This window comes from Stigmatopora nigra, chromosome 5 (genome assembly GCF_051989575.1).
Source record: "Stigmatopora nigra isolate UIUO_SnigA chromosome 5, RoL_Snig_1.1, whole genome shotgun sequence".
Classification (NCBI taxonomy): Eukaryota; Metazoa; Chordata; class Actinopteri; order Syngnathiformes; family Syngnathidae; genus Stigmatopora; species Stigmatopora nigra.
This window is the reverse complement of record NC_135512.1, coordinates 15,775,001-15,800,000: the sequence shown is the minus strand read 5'-3', so window position 1 is coordinate 15,800,000 and position 25,000 is coordinate 15,775,001. Positions and strand designations below refer to the sequence as shown.

General features: G+C 38.4%; 3 protein-coding genes across 7 annotated transcripts in view; 1 reads left to right on the top strand and 2 right to left on the bottom strand.

The window, feature by feature from the left end:
* The window catches only part of LOC144196272 (serine/threonine-protein kinase MAK-like), a 23,438-nt gene extending 11,695 nt beyond the window's left edge, over nt 1–11,743 (bottom strand). The window contains exons 1-11 of one of the 4 annotated variants that reach the window (XM_077716254.1): nt 11,243–11,743; nt 9,355–9,453; nt 8,779–8,921; nt 8,580–8,695; nt 8,312–8,457; nt 5,722–5,776; nt 3,658–3,779; nt 3,453–3,535; nt 2,707–2,794; nt 1,965–2,136; nt 1,648–1,815 (exon numbers count right to left, since the gene is read on the bottom strand). In XM_077716254.1, the coding sequence (XP_077572380.1) occupies nt 1,648–1,815; nt 1,965–2,136; nt 2,707–2,794; nt 3,453–3,535; nt 3,658–3,779; nt 5,722–5,776; nt 8,312–8,412 (789 nt within the window). In that variant the 5' untranslated portion in view covers nt 8,413–8,457; nt 8,580–8,695; nt 8,779–8,921; nt 9,355–9,453; nt 11,243–11,743. Of the gene's footprint in view, nt 1–1,647; nt 1,816–1,964; nt 2,137–2,706; nt 2,840–3,452; nt 3,536–3,657; nt 3,780–5,721; nt 5,777–8,311; nt 8,480–8,579; nt 8,696–8,778; nt 8,922–9,354; nt 9,454–11,242 lie in introns of those variants that run through there. The other 3 variants (XM_077716253.1, XM_077716252.1, XM_077716255.1) reach the window with 3 other exon arrangements.
* psmg4 (proteasome (prosome, macropain) assembly chaperone 4) lies at nt 11,295–15,040 on the top strand. Of its 2 annotated transcripts, none has more exons than XM_077716258.1 (3): nt 11,295–11,544; nt 11,988–12,063; nt 12,599–14,213. In XM_077716258.1, the coding sequence occupies exons 1-3, from the start codon at nt 11,392–11,394 to the stop codon at nt 12,682–12,684; spliced, it is 315 nt and encodes a 104-aa protein (XP_077572384.1). In that variant the 5' UTR covers nt 11,295–11,391; the 3' UTR covers nt 12,685–14,213. The 2 variants fall into 2 exon arrangements, with proteins under 2 accessions (XP_077572384.1, XP_077572383.1); XM_077716257.1 differs by lacking the exon at nt 12,599–14,213 and adding an exon at nt 14,221–15,040 and having other exon boundaries at nt 11,299–11,544.
* The window catches only part of slc22a23b (solute carrier family 22 member 23b), a 25,814-nt gene continuing 15,372 nt past the window's right edge, over nt 14,559–25,000 (bottom strand). The window contains exons 4-10 of the mRNA XM_077716256.1: nt 24,860–25,000; nt 24,377–24,504; nt 21,700–21,802; nt 19,773–19,999; nt 19,348–19,380; nt 19,124–19,247; nt 14,559–17,931 (exon numbers count right to left, since the gene is read on the bottom strand). The exon at nt 24,860–25,000 is cut by the window's right edge and continues 46 nt beyond it. Coding sequence (XP_077572382.1) covers nt 17,511–17,931; nt 19,124–19,247; nt 19,348–19,380; nt 19,773–19,999; nt 21,700–21,802; nt 24,377–24,504; nt 24,860–25,000 — 1,177 coding nt within the window. The 3' untranslated portion in view covers nt 14,559–17,510. The remainder of the gene's footprint in view (nt 17,932–19,123; nt 19,248–19,347; nt 19,381–19,772; nt 20,000–21,699; nt 21,803–24,376; nt 24,505–24,859) is intronic.

Sequence of the window (25,000 nt, the reverse complement as noted above, 5' to 3'; positions counted from 1 at the left end):
TCAATCCAACCCTCAAAAACTTTTTTATGGCTATAAGACCTTGTGTGTGCGGTCTTTTGGTCGCCGGTCTTTTGGTCGCCGGTCTTTTGGTCGCCGGTCTTTTGGTCGCCGGTCTTTTGGTCGCCGGTCTTTTGGTCGCCGGTCTTTTGGTCGCCGGTCTTTTGGTCGAGGTCTTTTAGTTGCCGGTCGAGGTCCGAGCGACCAAAGGACCGGCGGACAGAAGACCGGCGACCAAAAGACCGGCGACAAAACAAGGTAAAACAACAGTCTACACATCAATAAAAGCCAACAACGCCCATGAGCAGTTTCACTGAACCGACGTGTGAGTGTATGAGAGTTTGTATGTACATGCGCTGTCCCTTTAAGAAGCTACATCACTCAGGGTCTGAAGTTCTCCGACAAAAAATAAATAAAAGTCCAGGAAATTTGGAGCTTTTATTTAGCCTAATAATTACGAAGGCATTAAGTATGAATGAATAGTAATTCGCAGTTTGTATTTAGGAAATTTGAGCAATGATTTAAATGGTAATTATCAATAACCTTCCGGGCGACCAAAAGACCGGCGACCAAAAGACCTGCTACCAATCGACCGGTGACCATCGACCATGTACCAAAACTACGACTGCTGCTGCAACACATAAGAAAATAATCAATAAATCAATGCAAAAAATGGGGTAAACTCCACTTCATCGCAGCATTTAATGATTGAATACAAATACTGGAGCTTTTCAGGCATTACAACCGGGCCAGGGGGGTAATTTTCCTGGGAAAAGACAGTGATGAACGTCAATGGCGTACCGGCAATCATTGCCCGAAAATGGGGTAAAATCCACTTCCTAGCAGCATTTAGTGATTAAATACAAACACTGGAGCTTTTCAGATATCAGAACTTGGCCCCCAATTGAAATATTATTTAGGACTATAGCCATATTTTACTCACCAAAAATCATTTTTAACTGTACACAATATCCATCCTCATTTCTTCCTTCTTTTATACCGCCATCGAAGCTTATGCTGAAAGTCGAACCTGTTCTGTCATATTTCTGGCAAAGTCCGTCTTGAAAATGGATTTAAATCAACAACAATGTATTTACTAGTGTAGCTAGCTCCAGATACAGTTTGGTAGCTCTGGCTAATCACTACCCAATCATAGTTGGTGGAAGCGAGGACGTATCCCTACCCCTGCGAGAAGGCAATGACGTATCCCTACGCTTGCGACAAGGCATTGTGGTGTTGCCAAGTCAAAATCTGATTGGTTAAAGCAACAGTCTTATCGACGCTTGTTTAATGCAGCAGAGCCTGCAGAACTGTATTTGAAGGCCTTGGGGCAGATTTCTGACCCTGGCAACAAATAATGGCTGAAATGTGATTGGTTAAATGCTTCAATATGAAAACAAACATCTGGAACCAGTGCAACCAGGGGGGAACGCAATGAAAGGAAGCTAACAGATAATTTGGAATTATTTAATAAGTATTGATGGACAAAATATAATATATGATTCAGATATTTCTTCGGCCAGCAGAGAAGCCTTTGAAGGCCCTGATGACCCGCCACTGATTTATTATATAATCAAGTAATTAAAAATATAATAATAATAACTGGTTATTAACTGGAAGATACTATAATTAATATGGACAAATTTGTACCTGGGCAGCATTTGGCCTCTTCTTGGGGTCCCATTGCAGCATGTCTTTCATTAGTGTGATAGCTTCATCGCTGGCATTAGGAATCAGAGAGCTGAGGCAGGTCGGGACACATTTTGGGAAGCGAATGTTCATTGAGCTAGCTAAAATATGGCCCTCGGGCCAATCTGCCTTAAGGTGTTGAGACACACAAGGACAAAAACAACAGTCAATGAGTGAATCCATTCTCTAGAAAATTGATTAGTTTTACAAATGTAATTAAAAGTAATTTGTTTGAAGATGTAACAAAAAGTCTAGGAATTTGTTAGATATTGGTTCACCTTCTTTAAAGTTCCCAACACTTGACAGATCTTGAAGATCTCATCCACCTCACTATTACCGGGAAACAGTGGTCTTAACATGTACAGTTCGGCCATGATGCATCCTACTGCCCAAATGTCAATGGGTGAGCTGTATGATGTGAATTTGAGCAGAATCTCTGGAGCTCTATACCTATTAAACAAACAACTGATTTTCACAACAATTCTTTGTGATGCGATTTATGGTTTGTCATTAAAATAACAACCTTAGTAATAGATAGTTACATTTTCTAGGTTTTTACTGATTTGTTTATTACAAATAATTCCTGTCATAAACGAATCAATGAAAATATAAACAAGAATACAATATTAACTTAATTCAACTACTACAGGGCGGTCCGGTGAATGAGTGGTTAGCGTGTTGGTCTCATAGTGGGGGTCATGGGTTAAAATCCAGGTTGGACCACCTGTGTGGAGTTTGTATGTTCTGTGTGGGATTTCTCCGAGTACGCCGGTTTCCTCCCACATTTCAAAAACATGCATGTTAGGCTGATTGCACAGTCTAAATTGCCCCTAAAAATGAGTGTGAGGGTGTATGGTTGTTTGTCTCCTTGTGCCCTGCGATTCAGGGTGTCCCCCGCCACTGGCCCAAAGTCAGCTGGGATAAACCACAGTGCCCCCCGCAACACTAATGAGGATAAAGTGGTTCAGAAAATGAGATGAGATGAGATCACTACTACAAGAAAGTTAAATTTTGTCTCACCATCTGGTAGACACATAGTCAGTGTATGGAGGTTGTGAGCGAATTTCTCTGGCAAGTCCAAAGTCTGCAATCTTAACCAGTTCTGGACCTGTGCAGAGCAAATTCTCTGGTTTCATATCCCGGTGGAAATATCCTGGAGACAAATGTATCGTTAAAAATCCATGCACCCATGTGATAAAAGGTAATTTATTCCTTGTCAATTTAAAATGGGTCTCCAAAAGCCTGTTTCTTAACTAGCTCAATGTTGGCAGTGCTAAGAAAAAAATATGCATTTAAATTGATTTATTTTGAGTAAACACTCTAAATTTCTCCTGGGTATGAGTGTGAGTGTGAATGTTTGTCTGTCTCCTTGTGCCCTGTAATTGGCTGGCCACCAATTTAGGTGGACCCTGTCTGGTGTTCATTGTTATCTGTGATAGGCTCCAGCACTCCCTTTGTACCTTGTGAGGATAAACGGTTCAGAAAATGAATGAATGGATTAATTTGGGGTACTGTCACACTATTATCCAGCAAATGCAGGAAAATTAAGAAATTCCATTAACAATACGGTCTCAGATTAACTAGAAGGACAAAAATGTTAAATGATCATGGAAGCAGGAAATCTGTACGAGTACTAAAATCCTCTGTTGATGTGTTTCTATACCTAGCCAAAATGTAAAAATATTTTTGAACATTTATATCTCCAGAAAAGATTTTTGAGAATACTACTTCTTAGTTGGGTAATGTAAGGAAAAATAGTTTCTTACCATGTTTATGCATAAATGCCAAGCCAGATAGCACTTGAAACATGATGTTTCTTATCTCGTTTTCAGAGAACATTGCAAAGGTCCTGGCAACATCGAAGGTATCAATAAAAAGTATATTTAAAAGTGAGCATATTATGCTAATGTATTCTTTTATGAGACCAAATTACAGAAATAGAGTAAAAGCTAAATGGCCATATAATTTTACCTCTCATTCATGAGCTGATACAAATTTTCTTTCATATATTCGAAGACAAAAAAGAGGTGGTCATTTTCCCTTATGACCTCCTTCAGTTTTATTACATTGGGATGGTTCAGTTTCTTCAGTGACTGCACATGGGTGAAAAATAATAAAATTAATAATCAGTACAATTATATCCATTGGTACTTTTTTTCAGATGGCACAGATGTAGAATCAGTATTTGTTGTGTCCTGTTCCATCTTGTTCTAATTGTGCGTCTTATATATTTCCCTCACAGAGAATAGATCAAACCCAACTGCTCTATCATATATGGTTACTGTTGTGTCATACTTTGACTATATTGCGTAGTTTGCATTCGTCATACTTTGGTTTTTAAGTAAAAATTTCCCCAACAGCTGAGAAAATTAAAAAAAAAGATCTTAAAAAATGCTGCAAATGTGCACTTTGAAATCCTGTCAGAATCCACCATAATACACTTTTCATTTTTTCACAATTATTTATATCTCAAGTATTATGCTAGTTGTTTGTAGCAATAGTACTGTACAGCATACCAGTTTGCAGCATTTGCAATTCTTACATTTGTGCATAGAGAAGAGAAGTGCGTAAGTAGTAATACTGGCAGTAAATAGCAATTCTGTTCACTTCCATCAAAAATCATACAATTAAGCAAAGAGACAGTGTGTCCAGAGAGGTACAGTTGTGGTCAAAAGTTTACATACACTTGTGAAGAACATGGCTCTTTTGAGTTTCCAGTTATTTCTACAATGATTTTTCTCTGATAGTCATTGGAACAGATACTTCTTTGTCACAAAAAATATTCAAGAAGTTTGGTTCTTTTATGGGTTAAATGAAAAAGTGATCAAATCTGCCGGGTCAAACATATACCGCATTCACGACTATAAGGCGCACATAAGTCTTAAATTTTCTCCAAAATAGACAGGGCGCCTTATAATCCAGTGCACTTTATATATGGACAGAATACTAAAATTGTTATCACGATAAAATTAAATCAATCAGTCGATAGGACAACTACGGCACGCAGCCCCTGACTCTACTATTTTCCCGTGAATAAAGCACTGCACAGTGACTGCTGGGATCTAGAGTTCTTAATACACTCATATATTATATTTGAATAGATATCAAACTACAATAGCGCTGACAACTACGCCAGACTCTATTTCCTGTGCGCAGTGACTGCTGGGATATAGAGTTCTTAATACAACCAGTCCTTCAATAAACCCAGTATGACGGCAAACACACTAATTTGGTGAAATAGCACTCGTTATTGACATTGTGGCTGAAAATACGCTGCGCTTAATAGTCGTCAAAATACAGTACAGCAAGACGAATTAGCAATTTTGGTCACTTAGAAAGTTGTGTCAGTGAAATGAGCTTCATAGCATGACCTCTTAACATATTGTGAGTGATTATGAGTGATTACAGCTGGTGACTTCTCTGAGGACATTTAAATAGCGCTCATTGGATGCAAACGCCCACAAACGCTACAATGGGAAAGTCATAGGAGCTCAGCATGGATATGAAACAGCCAATCCTTGACTTGAACAAGTCAGGAAAGTCACTTTGAGCCATTTCAGAGCAACTGCAGGTCCCTACAGCAACACTGCAAACAATTGTTTGTCAGTATAAATTGCAAGGCACTGTTTTGTCACTCCGGTCTGTTTTCCATATCTCCTTCCACCAACACACCTGAATCAAATAATCTGGATCGGTATCAAGCCTCAATCAAATCCTCAACAGTGTCAATAACTTGAAAAATCATTTTCAAGCCTGTGCAAAGTGTTAAAATATATTCAGCTAATTTGCTAAATCAAAAAATTATAATATAGGATTAAATGAGACCTAATATCAGGAGACTTTGACTAAAACCCTCATTTATTATTGAAACCATTATCATGAGTTAACATTAATAGAGTAATGAAGAGAAATATTTCTTATAATCATATAAGAACTATGAAATATGAAAACTCAAGCGAGCCATGACATTATGTTCTTCACAAGTGTATGTAAACTTTTTACTACAACTGTTTATCACATTGGTTACATTCTCACCTTAAGTTCCCTCAAATTCATGCACTCCTCCCAAGAATAAAATTTCCTCTTCATCCTAAAGAAAGACAAAATTATCAGGATAATGTAGAATTGTTATGTGTGAAAATGGTTTTATTCTAAGTCGTGATTTTAATATGTACAAGTTATAATGGTCCCCTGTATTTTCCCCATTACGAGTCTGTTCAGATCACATCAAATTAGATTAAATTGTCTTCATCCCTTTTAATCTATATTCTAATATGATCTGTTTGTAACCATACTAATATTAGTTAATTTTTTGAACTGCTTATCCTCACAAGGGTTGCGAGGGTGCTGGATCAAATCCCGGCCAAATATGGGTATCAGGCGTGGGCGACATGCTGAATTGGTGGATGACCAATCGCATGGCACAAGGAAATGGACAACCACTCACACGTACACCTAGTCAATTAAAAGTGTTCTACCAGCCTACCACCCTAGCATGGATGTTTTTGGTATGAGAGCAAACTGGTATACCTGTATAGACCAAACAAGGGGAGAACATGCAAAATTCCCACAGGGAGGACAGACATAGGATCGAACCCCTGATCACAGAACTATGCGGGCGCCACTATATCAATCTGACAAAATCAAATTAATAGTTCTCTTTTAAAACATGGATCTGTCAAATAAGACTTTTTAGGTTGGGGAACCTAAAAAAAATCCAAATTTGAAGGTTGAAGGTACAGTAATACCTTGAATACCGTGGATAATGTAGACCATACATGGTTGCGATAATAATAAAAAATGCTAAGTAGGATAATCCCTACTATGACTACCATACTACATGATTTCGCACCTATACAAAAATACAACGACACAAGCACAATTATCATGAGGTGTATTTATCAAATACTAGTTACTATAAGCATATGAAAATAATGTATGCATATCTAAATATCATCAATATATAAAAATATTGTTAATACTTTAAATACTGTACTCAAAGCAAAAGTAATTCTTCTTTGCTTGATATAAATCTAAAAAAAATGTTTGTGGGGAGTTTTAGTCCAAGTCCTCCTTCAAAGTCCAGACTTTGAAGGGCAGCCTCCTTTTAGCAAGACACAGCTTTTTGAAACAGTTTGTGAAGGCTTTCGTGAACCAAGCGCTCCGGTTGCTCATCCAGTAGACAGGCAGAAAGGCTTTGTTCTTGTTTTTTAAAGCATGAGGGCGGTCGAACTTCTTAAGACTGGCTTTACCGTGAAGCCAGCCAGCAGCATCCCCACGTATCATGAACATCAGACGATCCGTGTGAACCCTGGCACTTTCAGTTCATCTTTGAAAAATCTCTTTGAAGGCATCCTCTTCCAAAATAGGCCAGTTTCATCCACATTTAAAAACGTACTCCAGAAGATACCCAACCATTCTCTTAAAATTATGTGAGGGAACTCTTCCTCGACAAAGCGTTTCACTGCTTCCCAGTCTGTCGAGGAGGCTCACTCACTCATGAAATTGGAAAGAGGCTGAGGGTCATCTACATTGTCTTCCCCATGAGGTAAGCTGTAATAAAAAGTCTTGGCTTTGGTTCTAATCATGTTGGTATCAAGAAGAATTATCCTCTCCTAAAAGGGCATTCTACATCTTAACGATGATTTTATTCCTCGTGATTACTGAATGTTCGCTTCTTCCTTGCTTTTTGGTGTAATGCACAGTCAAGTCATTTATGATGCATTAGATGACGTTTGAGAGGCATTTTCAATGCCAATTCAAAATCCATACAATGCTGGAAAAGGCTCGGTGTAGTCTTTCTGTGCGCAATGCGAAATGTAAGTAATGTAATCTGAAAAAAAGGCATGACGTCTTTCTTGGCTGTTTGTACTTTTATCGAGGTGCCATTCATATTTTAGAGTGAAATTTTGCTTCTCCGCTGAGTGCAACGACTTCCGCCATCTTTCATCACCAGTTTTCATCTGCTGTCTTTCGTTTGTGAGTTACAGTTTGGATTTCGACAATTTTAATAACTTGTTATTACCTTTGTCTTTTACTTAAGATAAAAAGATTTGATGTACTGAGCCTGAAAAGTGGTGAAGGCTTACAGTCATCATTAATTCATCTTCTGTATCGCGCATCCTCATGGGGGTTGTGAGGTTTGCTGTAGCCTATCTTTGGGTGAAAGCGAGATTACACCTTTGACTGGTCACCAGTCAGCCGTAGAGCACACAGGGAGACAGAAGACCATTCACACTCATAATCATACCACCACCAGTGGGATTCAAGCCACTGCCTGCCTGCCCATGCCGACGTCAACCACTGCCCCACTGGGCGGCTTTGAATGTAATTATATTATTTAATAAGGTCTTTGTGTGATCATTTTAATGATAAGATTGGCTATTTTACACTATAATTGTACTCATTCAGCTTTGCAATTGGATAGCCACGAATTCAGGGTGTCTCCCGCATGGGGCCCATAGTTGGCAGGGAAAGGCCCATGTGGGGATAAGCGGTATGTAAAATATATGTATTCATTCGCAAATTCTGATTATTATGTCAGATCAGAGAATGTCCCAACATGTTTCACTTTGGCCCAGGCTCCTTAGCATAAAACTATGTTGTCTTTGCTAGATCTACATACCTCTTTATTGCAACCAGCTCACCAGTGTCATTACTCTTGCCCAAGAGTACACTTCCGTAGGTGCCATCACCCAATTGTTTGAGCATTGTGTAGCGATTCATTTTTACAGCTGCAACTCCCCACTTTCAAGAAGGGCTTCTGCAGTCCTGCACAGTTGTAGCACTCAGCCTTTGTATAATATTGCAACAGTTATTTGTTCTGACAGGCAGTTAGCTATCGACTTTCTTAAAAAATACAAAAATGAAAATGGAGTTGTTTTTTTTTAAACCTGTCTTTCTGTATCCTTCCCAGGAGATCTGACTGCTGCAAACTGTTTTAGATGGATAGGGTTTGTTGGGATGCCTCACTCGGGTTAATGAAGGCCTTCACGACCAAGAACAATCCCTAGCAAGAGGAAATTGATTAAGATGACATGTTGTCTTTAGAGCATCTATAATGTGACTGAAATACATCACTGAATGGCTTACATCTATTTCCAACAAACAGAGCAGTTATTATTTTTAAGCGCTGTAGGAATACAACTTGGGGCACCCTAGTCCATGGGTGGCCAACTCTGGTCCTCGAGAGCCCCTATCCGGTCTGTTTTCCATATCTCCTTCCACCAACACACCTGAATCAAATAATCTGGATCGGTATCAAGCCTCAATCAAGTGTCAATAACTTGAAAAATCATTTTCAAGCCTGTGCAAAGTGTTAAAATATATTCAGCTAATTTGCTAAATCAAAAAATTATAATATAGGATTAAATGAGACCTAATATCAGGAGACTTTGACTAAAACCCTCATTTATTATTGAAACCATTATCATGAGTTAACATTAATAGAGTAATGAAGAGAAATATTTCTTATAATCATATTTTTTTCATTGGTTACAAATTAGTAGGTTTTTTTTTAGACAAGACGTCTGTGGAATTTATAATCCTTTGTTTGGTTTGTAGGTAAAAATTAGTCTTTTATATGGCTAATTTAATTATCTCAAGTGTCGCCCGTGGAGAGGAATGGTGGCCTTGTTCCTGACTGTCGAAACAGGCAGGAGATCACACCTTTGGTCCCAAACTAGTCTCTTGTCCGAGGAAGGCTGGCCACAAACAGGCAGGGGGATCACACCTTTGGTCCAAACTAGTCTCCTTGTCTGGGGAAGGCTGGCCACAAACAGGCAGACAATAAAAGCATTCAATTTAATTCAATTAAATTCAATTTGTTATGAATTATCATGGGTGTCATTCATGTATTCACATTGATGATGCTTTTTACTTTTAGTGATTAATTAACGCGTGTATTTTTTGCCCCGCACTCCGGTTTCATTTGCATTGCCTCTGTTTATCATCTAAACCTCCAGAAAAGAAAATGAACATGCAGCATAGTGTGTATAAAGTTAAGAGCTAATGCCAACAGTAGCTATCTGTTAGGGTTAGTTGGGGTATCAGCTGGTTTTGTTATGCTTTTTTCCTCTATGTATCCTGTCAGAGTGATTTCCCATTGTGCTCATCTGTCGTCTCTCCTCCCCTGGTGTATCCCCTACTTGCTCCCTCTTGTGTTACTACCCAAGTGTTCCTAATTGTAATCCACTCGTGTGTGTATTTAAACGTTTCTTTGTTAGTCCTTATCGGATCACCTGCATGCACATGTTCCAAGTTCCTTGTTTCTCCCACGTCCTCCCATCAAATTTGGTTTTTGTCATTGGATTCTAAATGCTTGTTATTTTATTGATACCCTTGCCACATTTTATTAAAAGTTTTGTAAGCCCTCTCCCTGTCCTCAATTGCTTCACTGCATTTGGGTCCAATTTCGTTCCATGCTAAGATATGACACTATCAAACTGAAACTTATGAAAAGTGACATTTAGACAATCCAAACATGGATGAAAACTATGGGGTACTATATAAAGTCACTCAATGTCCTGAACTTATTTGCATAAAAGGAGAAAAAAACATTGTGTTGTTCTGTTTTTTTTTAAATTTTATTTTACCTATGACATTTATGGTATGTTTAATTCCTCAAGGCTTTAACAAAAATAAAAATCATTTTTCTTATTCCATTTAAAGAATCAATTTATTTGCAAAATGTTGAACAATTAGTAACTTTGTTTTATTCATTTATTATATTTAAAAAAGTTTTCATTATTTATAGCTTATCACAACACTAATACTACACTTAGTGCAAATTGGGTTTTACTCAATATTGTCCAATTGGCTGCAATTGGACCCTAATCCCCAATTTTCACACTCTTGTCTTACATGAATATTTGAGAAAAAAATTGTGCATTAAAGATTTAAATATCATATGTGGATATAGAAATAATTATGCATGTATATAACGGTCGAACATGTTCAAATAAAATTAACAAATTAATTCATTAATTTTCTTTACTCGTTATCCTCACAAGTGTAGTGGTGGTTGTTGCTGGTGCTGATCAGAGCCAAAAATGGGCACCATGCGGAGGACAATCAATTGCTGACCAGCCAATCGCAGGGCACAATAAGACGACAACAATTCGTGCTCACCCACATACCATGGACAATGTAGAGTGTTCAATCAGCCTACCATGCATATTTTGGGGATGGTGTAGGAAAACGGAGTACCTTGAGAAAACCCACGCAAGATCTTGGAGAAGATGCAAAACCCACACAGAAGGATGAAATCTACCTGGGATTGAACACACGATCCCAGAACTGTGAGGCCGATGTGCAAACATCTTGGCCTATAAGACCGCCTCGCATATAAATTGTATATTTAAATTCATTTGAAATCATAACATGCAATGATTTAGTGGTTAAAAGTTGATTGTGATGAAAATATATACAACAAATGCACTGTTTAGATCTAATGGATTTTAAAGAAAAGTTACCATAATGCTGTTTGAACATTGAAAATCTAAATTATTGTTTTAGATTCAGTATGCTTTGCTATAATAATTAACATAGTACGTACATTTTCTTTCCGGTGGACGGCGCTGCTGTGAACGGGAAAGGAGTTAAATCTGCATCGACTTCTTTGTTTTTGCTCGTCGTTTTAACCCGGAAGTTCTCCCAAATTGTTGTTTCAAATCGTGTTTCTTGTATTTTTAATGGTTGAAAACGATGATGGATTCTATTTCAATTCACAATTTCTCGGAGAAATTTATGGAGCTGACAGTTCATTTTCATGTTATGAAGCTGAGTGGTGCTTTTTTCCTCTGGGTTGGTTCGAGTCCACTTTTGTCTAACTTGGCTGTTTCAATGAGCAGCAGATATGTAAGTCACCATCTGATTGTCAACAACTACAATTACTATCGCTTGTCTTTATAGCAAAATTACGTTTTAGGAAGGTGTCGTCACGAAGAGTATTTTCTTTTTGAATGTTGATATGCTAATAAATTCGTCATTGTTAATGATGTGTGGACTGTGAAGTGATGTTGCCTTTGTGGGCTTCGCATTTTCTGAATCCATATCTTCGTTTATGACTACATATACCCGTGTAGTGCGTACCTCCTATATTATTTCTTTGTTTAATGTTTTGCCTGCTCAAATGCTAGAAAGGATTACGTCCATGCTTTAATTTGGTGCTTTAATAGGTTCTTTAATGATGGGATAAGGTTAAGAAACTTTGCATGGTTACAATTTCCAAATTTGGAGTGAAAATATCAGTTTAATATGAGTACTGACTCATAACAAATAAACTGTCTTTCTCTCCACAGGGCTCAATGCCGTTATCTACGTTAGTGATGGGGGACCCTTCTAATACTGCAACAAATTCTCTGGCACAGAGATTAGGTATAAGGCTGCATTATTCCTTAATATTGATCAAACAGAAATGGTCCAGAATTGAATAGGTGTACATATCTCTAATCCGCAAAAATATTAGGCACAGTACTTCCGATGTGAAATGCTAATAATTTGACAGTCGTTTATGCATTAAAAAGCATCAATTTCCGTTAGGGCATCAATAAGATATTCATTTCGACACCCAATTAACCTTGTCAGTGTCAGAGAGTGCTGATGCCAATTCTAGCTGACTCTATTGGACTAAACACTAAACTGGTCATCACTCAGTCAGACGGACACCTTTTCCCACTCACAATCACACCACCACTGAGTGGGAAACGGATCCCATGCTGCACGCAACAAAGTCAGGCGAATGACAACTTCAAAATGACAAGAGCCCCAAGGTTTAAATATCCAAAATCCTCATTCAAATGTCATACCTGTTGGCTTCTGGACATTTTCCAACATCAATGTAAAAGCATGCATTGTAATCCAGGCCAAAATATACCTTCATTCTTTTTTCAAAACCGCTTACTCTCACCAGGCGCGTGGGTCTTGCTGGAGCCGATCCCAGCTAACTACGGGCATCAGGCGGGGGACACCAGCCAATCGCAGGGCACAAGGAGATAGACAACCATTAACGCTCACCCTCATACCTGGAGTGTTCAACCAGCCTATCCTGCATGTTTTTGGGATGTGGGAGGACCGACCTGGGATCGAATCCTTGACCCCAGATTTGTGAAGCCAACGTACTAACTATTCGGCCGCCGGGCTACCAGCCTACATACAGTGGTACCTCGAGATACGAGCTTGATGTGTTCCCGGACTGAGCTCGTATGTCGATGTACTCGTAACTCAAATAAACGTTTCCCATAGAAATGAACTAAAAACAAATTAATTAGTTCCAACCCTATGAAAAAACACCCAAAACAGGATATTGGATTGGAGAAACAAAAACTTTTTGCACAGCAACACTCGTAACATAACATAAACTGATTTAAATGAACTTTGATTATCATGGAGACACACTCAAAAATAAGTTTAATCTAACCTTACACTAAACTTAAATTCTAATTTTGTTTTACATTTTTATACCTGCCTTCTCCCGTTGCTCTGTCTGCTCCGCCTCCACCCTGAGTTTCAGATGCAAACTATCGATGGTTGTTTACTTTTTATATTCCCTTCAAAATATTCAGAAAAATTATGCACACAAACGTCCTCACAATAGAATAACGCACGACCACTTGCCAACTTGCCCGGGAAGTAGTACTCGTCTCAAGCAAGCTCCGCCATTCGCACTAACTGGAAAAAACACAGAAAAAATGCAAAGCCCAGTGCTCGTAAAGACATTCCAGGAGAGAGTTACAACCAGAAAGTGATTGCCCATGATGCTCTTATGATCAGCCTCTTCCGTCTGCTGTATACTCGTATATCAACATTTGTCTTGTATCTCTAGATAAATATTTGCTCCAAATTTTACCCGTATCTCAAATTGCTCTTATGGTGAAGTATTACTGTATTTGAATTCCAAAAGATATTCAAGTAAAGTAAATAACAATAAAGTATAGTATTTTTTTCAACATTATCAGCCTGCATCCTGATTGGAACACTTCTATTGATAACATCCTTTAATCTGAAACCACATAAGAGGTTGGACTAAAAATATATTATGAAATTTGCTGTAGTTTCCTCGTTTATTTCTATACCACAAATATTAAACCATGAAGACAGGTACAGTGGTACCTCAACATACGAGCAATTTGAGATACGAGTAAAATTTCAGGCAAATGTTTATCTAGAGATAGAAGACAAATTTAGTTATACGAGCACTCAGCGGACGCGAGACACTGCTCATAAGAACTTCATGGGCACTGTTGAATTCGTCTGCATCGTAATCAAGTTCATTTATATTTGTTTATGTTACGAGCCCGTTGCGATGCAGTCAGGGTGGAGGCGGGGCAAATCGAGCTAACCGGGAGAAGAAAGGTATAAAAATTCAAAACAAAATTAGAATTAAGTTTAGAGTAAGGTTAGAGTAATGTTATTTATGAGTGTTTGCATCGTAGTCCTAGTTCATTTAAATTTGTTTGTTATGTTACGAGTGTGTTGCTGTGGAAGAAGTAGATGCTCTTAATTGACTAATAGTCCTTATTTTTTGTTTTGCAGCAAAAAAGACCAAAAAGCAGGTCTTTCTCAGTTACAGCCTTCCAATGGGTGACTCCAGCCTGTCTCTGCTAGTGGAAAACAGAATAAAAAAGGAACTAGAGCTTCATCCGGGGAAATTTTAAATTATTTTAAAATTATTATTATTATTTTTTTTTAATGAAACTGCATGAACACCATGAATAGCAGTGTTGAAATGTCTATTTGTTAATAAAGTGTAATTATTTGCATCCTGGCTATGTTATTGATATGCTCCTGCCAATAATAAATAATAGCATTTTTATATTACATTATTTATGAAGATTTGTGATTCTTTTAGTCTTTTTACTTTAGGGTTAGTGACCTCGAAATATGCAAGTGAATTTGTGGGTCCCTGTGAAATTGCAACCTACGTTTTTCAATAATAAAATGTCTGAAGAAAAATACTACTTTATTTACAACCTTGTTGCCATAATATTGTTTTGCTGTAAAGAGACTATTTGTTTCCATAAATGATGCACTGAAATATCATCAGTCTGTCAGGGAGACAAATTTGATATTTAGAAGAGAATTATACCAGCGTCGAAGGACACTTTGTGACCTTCCAAGTAAAAAAAAAATGTACACAAAAGACAAAAGCAGTTATTAACTTGAAGTCCCTTTACTTCTAGTCAAAAACAACAACAAAAACACTAAACAAATAATTTTAAAATGCAAAATAAGTCTCATTATGACAATTGTGATTATGCCATCCATGTATAATCAAAATCTTACCTTTGCTCTGTGAGACAATTGAGCCTTCAACTGGTTTATTATGTATTATTGATGAATATTCAGGGAGAAGGCTCATTTTACAATAATTTGGAAGTGTTCTCTAATTCTGGAATTTCCCTCGTATCTTTTTCTCTTCTCTTTGATAGATGTATTGTTGACCCATGTATCAATAATGGTATTTGCCATATCATGAGATAATTATTATCATGAGCCATGTTTTGCATCCTGAGTTACTAATGCTGCAAAGCAACAGTTAACTGTTATTTTTTTTGTTGCAATAACATCTCCCATTATGTGCAAATTCACATCCAGTGTTCTTTTATTGACATAAGTTAAGTAATTTTATTATCAAAACACGTAAGCCTATGGCTTTTTGTACAAATGTATCATTAAAAAATAATACTCAGAAAACATTTGGTGACTGGTTTGTGTTGTTTTGCTTAAGTTTAACTCTTGAAAATAAATCATACAGGGGGTTCAAAATACAATACATGCTAAAGATGTACAAGGATGATGTTATATTCTTTAAAATCTCTCCTCAGTAGTGGGACATTTTTAACTATATAATTATGTAGGATAACTTAGATGTATAATGCGTGGAATGGTACATTAATACACCTTATATGCAGTATGAAGGAATACCAATAGGAATAAAACACTAATAACAAATAATCCTGTTCTAGGAAAACTGCTCTATTCTTATGACTAATATGTACTGGAATTGAGCTTTTTGGCTAAAACAGAATAAAGCGAAAAGCACTGTTTCTTACTCTGACCCAAACTAATGCATGTATCTCTCATGGATCATTATACATATGTCAATAGTTGAATAAAAAAAATAGCACTATTTAGTAAAGTGGTATCCCGCAGTTAAAAACCATGACGTGTTAATTTGAAACAGCCGTCAGATCTAACTCAACAAAAATGGTTGTTCCCCAGTGTTATCATAGGAGACGACTTACATAATTACAAAAATACAGAACACAGAATGAGACATAGAAGGATATTTGCTCGTAATGGACGCAATTCTGGTGGAAAAATTGGGCAACATAAATAAATGTCCAAAATCGCTTATAAAGCCATTGCAAATGTTGAGAACGCATCATAAGACCCATTGAAGATCATTTCAACGTATATTCAACTTATACATGTCTGTTTCACATTATCGGCAGTCTAGTCACACGTAGAGTGCACCAAGGTTTCCGGTGGCACATACAGTACAACCATCATACACCTTAACAAACAGCTATCATGCCCATTTTGAAAATCGGCGTCTATGCTTACTATTGAAGGATAAAGTGCCAAGGTGGTTCACAAATAAGAATAATAGCATGGAAAACCTTGTGCTCGTTCATTCAAAACAGTGATAGTGGTTGAACCAATCGCTGCATATGCAATGTGTTGGCTGAAATACAGACTTGATTGTGTTCTAGTGCAAAATTAACATTTAGATAATGGCAACTAAAACACTGAGCACATTCTGATAGCTGCTCTGTTTGCCTTCATCAGCCCCTTTTACCTGGGAAAGACTCATTAGAGTCAACAGTAGTGCACCACAGGAGACTTTGATGAATGCAAATCAGATAATGCAGTGGTATGAAAATGTTTAGGAACCCCCGAGCATCTCAATTATTACAATTTATGAATCATTACATTATTTGAAATAAGCAAAATAGTTTAGGTATATTTATTTGGTTTGTTGATTTAAATAAATTTAATGTTCTAGAAGGGTTGTACACTGGAGAACTGGATATTATCGTTTGCCAAAATATTGTAGTAAATTTGTGCAATGATCCGGAGTGGGCAACATGTAAAACCAATTTCACTTAAATTTAGAAGTTTTGTAAGGATAAAAAAATCAAATAAAAAAATCAATAGGGGTGCCAAAACCTTTTCATACCATTTCTGGAATTAATCATTTTTCAACATATTAAAATGTTACTTTCATCAGTATTCCAACTTCAAATTGTGTAATATATTTAGGAATGTTTCACAATTAATAATTGTTCCCTTAAAAATAGTTGCATTACAAATTAATAAGCCCTCGCAGTTCCATACCTGTCAACTTATTAATTTTCCCGTGTTATATACATTTTTTGATCATTTCAAATCGTGTACACGAATAACAACTTTTGTAAGGAATTGTTTAAAAAGTATACATTTTTTGTAAAACCGATCTCGTTTAACCCATTTGGCTCTAATCCGGATCGTCTTGGTCACTGGTAACAGACGAAAACGTCATCACCGACTGCTAATAAATAATATCGTCATGCTTTAAGCATGATATGCGCACGCGCAGTCCCCTTTCGCGTGTCCGCCTTTTCACTATATAAATATAGTGCGTCAGATAGCCGTCCACTATGGAGAAAATTTTAGACTTTTATGTGCGCCCAATGTGAGTAAATATGTGCCGCGTTGCATTTGTAGGCTTTTTAAATCGCGTAATAAGGACAATTGCATTCATTAATAAGGGGAGAAATTGGCTAAGGTTGACAGATATGCAGTCCTGTTAAATGCTGAGCAACTCAACACAGTTATGCTTAAACCCCATTGGCCATTGCATGGTTGCCAATCAACTCCCCACCTGTCGCCAAGGAGTATGAGGCAGGTACAGCTGCCAGAGCAGTGGCTGCTGCTACAGTAGCACCACCTGTGGCGGACATGTGCAGCGGTGTGTCGTGCACACGAGAGTAGTCCCTGTCACTCTTGGCCAGAAGGAGATGCTGCTCTCCCGAGTGGAGTAATGTTTGACGGGTGAACGTTTCTCCGTCTGCCAGGGTCTCGGGCAGTGGCTGACCACGTGGCTCAGGAAGCAGTAGCAGGCAAATGATGCACAGCAGCGTGCAACATGCAAAGATCACATGATGCAAAAAGTAGCCCTTCTGGTTGTGGAGTTCCATGATGGGCGCAGTGAGCATGCCGAAGCCAGCGCTAGCCAACACCAGGCCTAGACCTCCGCCCCTGAACCATGCAAAGAGAGTTAAACAAACATCCTAGCACAAATGATTTGAGGAGAGTGGCATCTCATTCCTTGCTCTGCTCACGGAAGACGCAAAAGGGAAAATTGGGAAATTAGCCTTTTCATAACTAATTTCAATCACTGAATGTTAGCCCAATAAATCATGACTCATGAGATTTGCAAGTCCTCTCTCCCCAAGGCTTCCTTTTTTTTAGATTTGCAAGGGTTTTACAGCTAGGCGTACTGTGGTTAACATACTGTACGTAGATGGATGTTTTCCTAGCAAGGGTTTTATAGCTAGGCGTACTGTGGTTAACATACTGTACGTAGATGGATGTTTTCCTAGTGTTTTGGCAAAGTGTTTTGACCTGTTTAACCTGTAATTAAAAACTGTCCTTGCGACCGACTGGTTAGCGTGTTGGCCTCACAGTTGTGGGGTCGAGGATTCAATTCCCAGGTTGAGTCCTGGGTAGGCTAGCTGATAACTCTAAATTTCCCCTAGGTATGCATGTGAGCGTGAATGGTTGTACGTCTCCTTGTGCCCTGTGATTGGGTGGCCACCAAATCAGAGTGTCCCTTGCATGGTCCCCGTAGTTAGCTGGTATAGGCACACCTTGCGACACTTGTGTGGATAAGCAGTTAACAAAATGAATGAATGAATCAAGTAATTTACTTCAAAAGTTCAATCGGAAGTTTTATTTGAATATTACATTCACTGCATCAAATGTAGGCGGCCCGGCGGCTTGAGTGGTTAGCACGTCAGCCTCACAGCTCTGGGGTCCTGGGTTCAAATCCAGGTCGGTCCACAAGTGTGGAGTTTGCAAGTTCTTCCCAGACCTGCGTAGGTTCTCTCTGGGTACTCTGGTTTCCTCCCACATTCCAAAATCATGCTGATTGATCACTCTAAATTGCCACTAGGTATGAGAGTGAGTGTGAATGGTTGTTTGTCTCCTTGTGCCCTGCTATTGGCTGGACCCTGCCTCTGGTCCAAAGTCAGCTGGGATAGCTCCAGCACCCCCGGCAACCCTACTGAAGATAAAGCGGGCACGAGAATGATTGAATGAATGAAATGTATATTTTATATTCAAAATTATAATCCACTTACAAAACAAAGACACGTTTAATGCAGCAAAACCTTAAGTACTAAGGCGCCTCCTACAGATTGATATTATTCACATAACAATTGAGACTTACCTGATGACTGTTGGTGTAATTTCGGCACAAAAGAAGATGCTGAGCGTACTGACAGCATGAGAAGAGAACATGCCAATGATGGAAAAGGCCACAGAGAATTTCCTTTTTAGGCTATCTCGCAAAACTGTCCAAAAAGTTGATGAAAAACAATTAAGAAAAAAAGGCATTTATCATTTTTCTAATCTGGAAAAGTGAAAAGTTTAACTAACGTACAGGAGCTGTACCTGTATCATGACGAAGACTGTACTTTCCAATCACTGGATTCATCAGGGGTTGTGTGTGGAGGGCAGAAGTGGAAATCATGACATTGATGACAATGCCACACATCACAGGCACAATTAGATTCCAACGTTACGCATTAACATACTTTAAAATAATCTATTGAAAACATTCAAAAAGATTGAATAAATGTTTTTCTATGAATTAGTAATTTTATATAACCACCTATCCAATCTGTTTTCCATATCTCACTCCTCTAACCCCAGCGAATCAAACAATAAGGATTGTTATCAGGCTTCTGGGCATCTTGGTGTTGGGGCGATCATTTGATTCAGGTGTGGTAGCGAAGGGAAATATGGAAATCCAACTGGAGCGGGGAGAGGAAAAAAGTTTTGTGATTTGCCAATAAGTGATCTGTGTGATTACTCACAATTAAGCAAGCCCAGCTGCAGTAGGGATGCAAGGGCCGTGATGATCATGAAGGTAAGAAGCCCTCCACGTCGACCCATGAGTCCCACCATGGGGCACAGTGTCATGCATGTTGCCACGGCGATGCCGGCCATAGTGTAGTAGTCTGTGTGGCACAAAGCAGTAGGTTGGGCTTCCGGATCCATCATACTACGAGCGAAGCAGTGGTGTATTCCATAGCCTGTCAGCCTGCAAAAATATATACACACACACAAGTTTATTGTGAATAATTTAGCTTCTATGTTTTGCCCTTGTATTCATTCAGAAATAAAGTATTTTAACACCAAATACACTGTGCACACTGAAATAAATAAATAAAGTATTCACTCGGATATATATATATATATATATATATATATATATATATATATATATATATATATATATATATATATATATATATATATATATATATATATATATATATATATATATATATATATATATATATATATATATATATATATATATATATATATATATATATATATATATATATATATATATATATATATATATATATATATATATATATATATATATATATATATATATATACACACACACACATATATATACACATATATATATACACATATATATACACACATATATATACACAAATAAAAAACTTTAAGTACTCTATTCACAGTGAAAATAGTTCTTCTGCACGTGATTTACATAAAAAAAAAAGGTCATCGGGAGCTTTCTACGGCAGAGTCGGAGCAACACTAGGAAGTGCTGCGAGAGGTTTTCGCCACACGAGGAGCATGATGATGGGCAATTGTGACCTCTGTTTCTTTTTTTGCGCAAATATGCTTTTTTTCCAGGACATGACACTGTCAAGACGAGTGCCAAATTTGATGTCTCTGACTATACTGTCATCAATCTCCTGAAGCCATTGTTGCAAACTGCAAGCCATATTGAAGATCTGCAGATTTCTCCAAGACCACATTTTTCAACCTAATCCTCAGTTGTGGGGGTTAAGCGGCTTTCGAGCAGTGTTGACATCCTCCGCTGTGAAGTCTTAGAAGCCTTCAGTGGGTACCAGCCGAGCCAAGTTTACAGCCTTGGAAAAGGATATCGTTGACGTTTTCCGAGTGTTCACTTCTTTCTTGATCTATTGCCCGATTAATTTAGATTCATTTACGCCGTAATGGCGTGCTACGTAGGCATGTTTATTCCCAGCCTTCAGCATATGTAGCAACTTGACTTTTTCGGTCACTCTCATTATCTTTAGACTTTTTCTAGGGTTCATGGATGCCTTGGATGCTGCAGGACAGGTCGGTAGGAGGTATTTACAACGGTGATTTGAAATCCAAACAAAGCTGGAAGTCTTCCTCCATGAGGTGATATGTGTGATGCAAAATCCAATTCGTACAAAACAGGAAAAGGCAAGACGTCGTCTTCCTGAACGAGGTGATGTCGGCGATGCAAAATTGAATCCAAAAACAAACAGGAAAAGTCAGGAGGTCTTCTTTCTCGGCCTTTTATGTTTTTTGGCGCGTCATTCTTCTACGGTGAAATTCTGCTTCTTCATCGCTGAGTTGGGTGGTGGTAGACTGACTTCCACCATTTTTCATCCTTGCAAGTTCCAGTGTGTATTATGAAATTTTATGAACATTTTTTATTTGGATCATTAATATAAATTACTGCGAGTGACTGAAGCCTCATATAATGAAACTGGAAAGTGATGAAGGATGATAGTTGTCAAATGATTGATATCTTCTGGTGTGGTCCAATGTCACATTATTCATAGTCTATGCAACGGTCTACTTGTTTAGCCCACTTGTTTAGTCAGAACTATTCCATGGCATGCTGTTTTTAACTGCAATTCTGCTTGATGGGAATATATGATGGGTTATAGGAGAAATCATGAACAGACTTACGAGTTGACACACAGCACAACAATGTTTTTCCACAAGTTCCTGGTGGTCATCATTTTCACAATACAGGTTCTGTGGGGTTTTTTGTGTAGTTCCTGCTCCAGCTCTATGTAAAATACAAAAACAAGCTCTGTGAGACACTGCCACAATTCATGTACTCAGAATGTTTTTACCTCGGTAACACTTTCACATGATGCTTAATAAAGCAAAAACGATGAATGGAAAGATGACCACTCTGCTGGGCTCCAGATTGGTAATGGTAAATGGCACATGTTCTCTAAAGATTTAATGTAGTGGGACTAGTCGTGTATGCATAAAAAAGTGTGTGTGTGTGTGTGTGTGTGTGTATGTGTTTGTGTTAGTGAATGTGTGTGTGTGTGTGTGTGTGTTAGTGAACGTGTGTATGTGTGTGTTTATTTGTGTGTATGTGTGTATGTGTGTAAGTGTGTAAGTGTGTGTGTGTATGTGTGTTTTTGTGTAAGTGTGTGTGTGTGTTTATTTGTGTGTATGTGTGTATGTCTGTATGTGTGTATGTGTGTAAGTGTGTATGTGTGTATGTGTGTGTATGTGTGTATGTGTGTTTGTGTGTATGTGTATGTGTGTGTATGTTTGTGTGTATGTGTGTATGTGTGTGTATGTTTGTGTGTATGTGTGTATGTGCGTATGTGTGTATGTGTGTATGTGTGTATGTGTGTATGTGTGTGTATGTATGTTTATATATACATGTGTTGTAAAACTTGTGTGAAGAAATCGTTCAGTGCTCGTACATATCTGTTATACACGAAATAGATGTGGCAAAAAAAGACTACAATGATAAACAGCCTCTCATGTCGTGGCCACCTGGCTTTCTCGCGTCTCGAAATTTTTCTCGTATCTAGAGCAAATTATTTGCTAGAAATTTTCCTTGTATCTCGAGCATCTCGTAGGTAGAGCTGCTCGTATGGAGAGGTACCACTGTATATAGACCTACAAAGTGGATGGCTCCTGCCGCCATCGGGCGGCCAAACGCGAATATATGGCCTACCAATATAACCGCCAGGGAGGGAACTATTTCAGCGGCGCAGGGCACATTTTCATGAGGATTTTTGGCCATTATCTTCATTAATAAATAATGTCTATATAATTTTCATTCATTTTTGAGTTTCCTCACATATTTCATTCAAAATTGCGACAGATAGATCTAAGCATTTAGTGGGTAATTGTGTGAGGACCAACGAATTAGAAAATTTACATAAAAAGTAGGCGTATGATTAGCGCGTTGGGCTCACAGCTCTGGCGTCCTGGGTTCAAGTCCAGGTGGGTCCACCTGTGTGGGTTTCCTCTGGGTACTGTGGTTTTCTCTCATATTCCAAAAACATGCATGGCAGCCTGATTGGACACTTTAAATTGCCCCTAGGTATGACTGTGAGCGTGAATAGTTGTCTTTCTCCTTGTGCTCTGCAATACGGCTGGGCACCGATTCAGGCTGTCCCCCGCCTTTGGCTTTGAGTCAGCTGGGATAAGATCCAGCACCCGCTGCAACCCTAATGAAGATGAAGCGTTTCAGAAAATAAGATAAGATGAGACATATAACCCACACCTGTTTTTACGAACTTTTCAAGTTGCTACGAGAAAGTTCTGGAACCAATTAATTTCGTAAGTAGAGGTACGACTGTATACGGTAAACATTCATTCATTCAACTTCTCGCGAGTGTGCAGGAGCCTATCCCAGATAACAATGAGCAGCAGGCAGGGTATACCCTGAACTTGTTCCCAGTTAATCACAGGGCACATAGAGGATAGACCAGGGGTGGCCAAGTTCAGTCCTCGAGAGCCTCTGTCCAGTCTGTTTTCCATATCTCCCTCCTCTACCACACCTGAATCAAATGATCAACTCATCAACAAGCTGTCCAGAATCTTGATACTAATCCAGATTATTTGATTCAGGTGTGTTGGTGGAGGGAGATATGGAAAAAAGACCAGATAGGGGCTTTCGAGGACTTGGCCACCCCTTGGTTTAGACAGATACTTGCAGACAGGAAAGAACAAAACATGCAAACTCCACTGATACTTGCAGACAGGAAAGAACAAAACATGCAAACTCCACTGAGTATGTCCGCAGCTGGGTATAGAACCATTGATCACATAACTTTAAGAAATACATGCAACTCATATACACTTCATTTGTGTATTTCGATTGTTGTTGAGTATTTTTATGCTTACAGACATCTGCTCCATGCATACCTAGATGTTGGCGGAAATTATTGTTTAAAAATGTATATATTTATATGTACTAAATTGGTGAAATATAAACATGTATAGGTCAATCTAAATATAATTGTTCTTTGTGGACATGAAATATATTAAGAAGCTGTTTCACCATAAAATATTGTCATGTGAAAACAAGATGAATGCAAATTAGATTAGAACTACTGATGTTATCCTATTGCCTCGTGGTGTAGAGGTTCATTCGCCTGAATTCTGTGCGGCAGGCTCTGGCTCGATATCCACTGGTGGTGGTATAAGTCTAAGTGGGCATGGTTCTTTTGCCTCTCTGTGTGCCCTACGTATGACATGCCACCGGTCTAGGTTGTTGTCTGCTTTTGGCCTGAAGTCAGCTGGGTTAGGCTCCAACAACCCTTTCGAGGATGCGTAAGATGGATGATGAATCAATGTCATCCTTGTATGAAATATTTTTCACCTGAGAGAACTCCACTAGGTTCACTTGCCAAGTTAACCTGGTTCTTCCTTGCAATGCGCAGCATCATAGCTTTTGAGCGCTTGTAGTGCTGGGTGGTCAACAGCCATCGTAATGATTCAGGAAAAATCCTGAAAAAGAGATTTGAAGTGAGGATAACACATGGAAATATCAAGAATATCTATTTTAACAATGTGTTTGCAACATAACACATTCCCATATATCGATCAGGCGTGCACAACTCCCGTCCTCAAGGACCTCATATACTTCTGTTTTACATATCTCCCTCCTCTACCACACTTGAATGAAATGATTTAGACATCAGCAAGCTCTCCAGAAGCTTGATAACAATCCTGATTATTTGATTCAGGTGTGTTGGTGGAGGGAGACATGTAAAACAAAATGGAAAGGAGCCATCGAGTACTGGAGTTGAGCATCCTTGGTATGTATATTTTTATTTTTAATTATAACCTTTTGCTAACTCACCACATGTAGGGCAACATCAACACAAAAGGGCTTATTATAACTATCTGCAGGACCTGCCAGTCATCTTGGTGTGGCCAATTGCGGCACAAAGCAGCCAAACCAGGCATCAGTAGCTGACCTCCGACCATAAGGAAACTGGCT

What these genes read in the sequence shown, in the direction of transcription:
- psmg4 (XM_077716257.1), top strand. Translation starts at nt 11,392, where the DNA reads ATGATGGATTCTATTTCAATTCACAATTTCTCGGAGAAATTTATGGAG. An exon ending in TTTCAATGAGCAGCAGATAT is followed by an intron (nt 11,545 to 11,987) that starts GTAAGTCACCAT and finishes TTCTCTCCACAG; the next exon opens with GGCTCAATGCCGTTATCTAC. An exon ending in TTCTCTGGCACAGAGATTAG is followed by an intron (nt 12,064 to 14,220) that starts GTATAAGGCTGC and finishes TTTGTTTTGCAG; the next exon opens with CAAAAAAGACCAAAAAGCAG.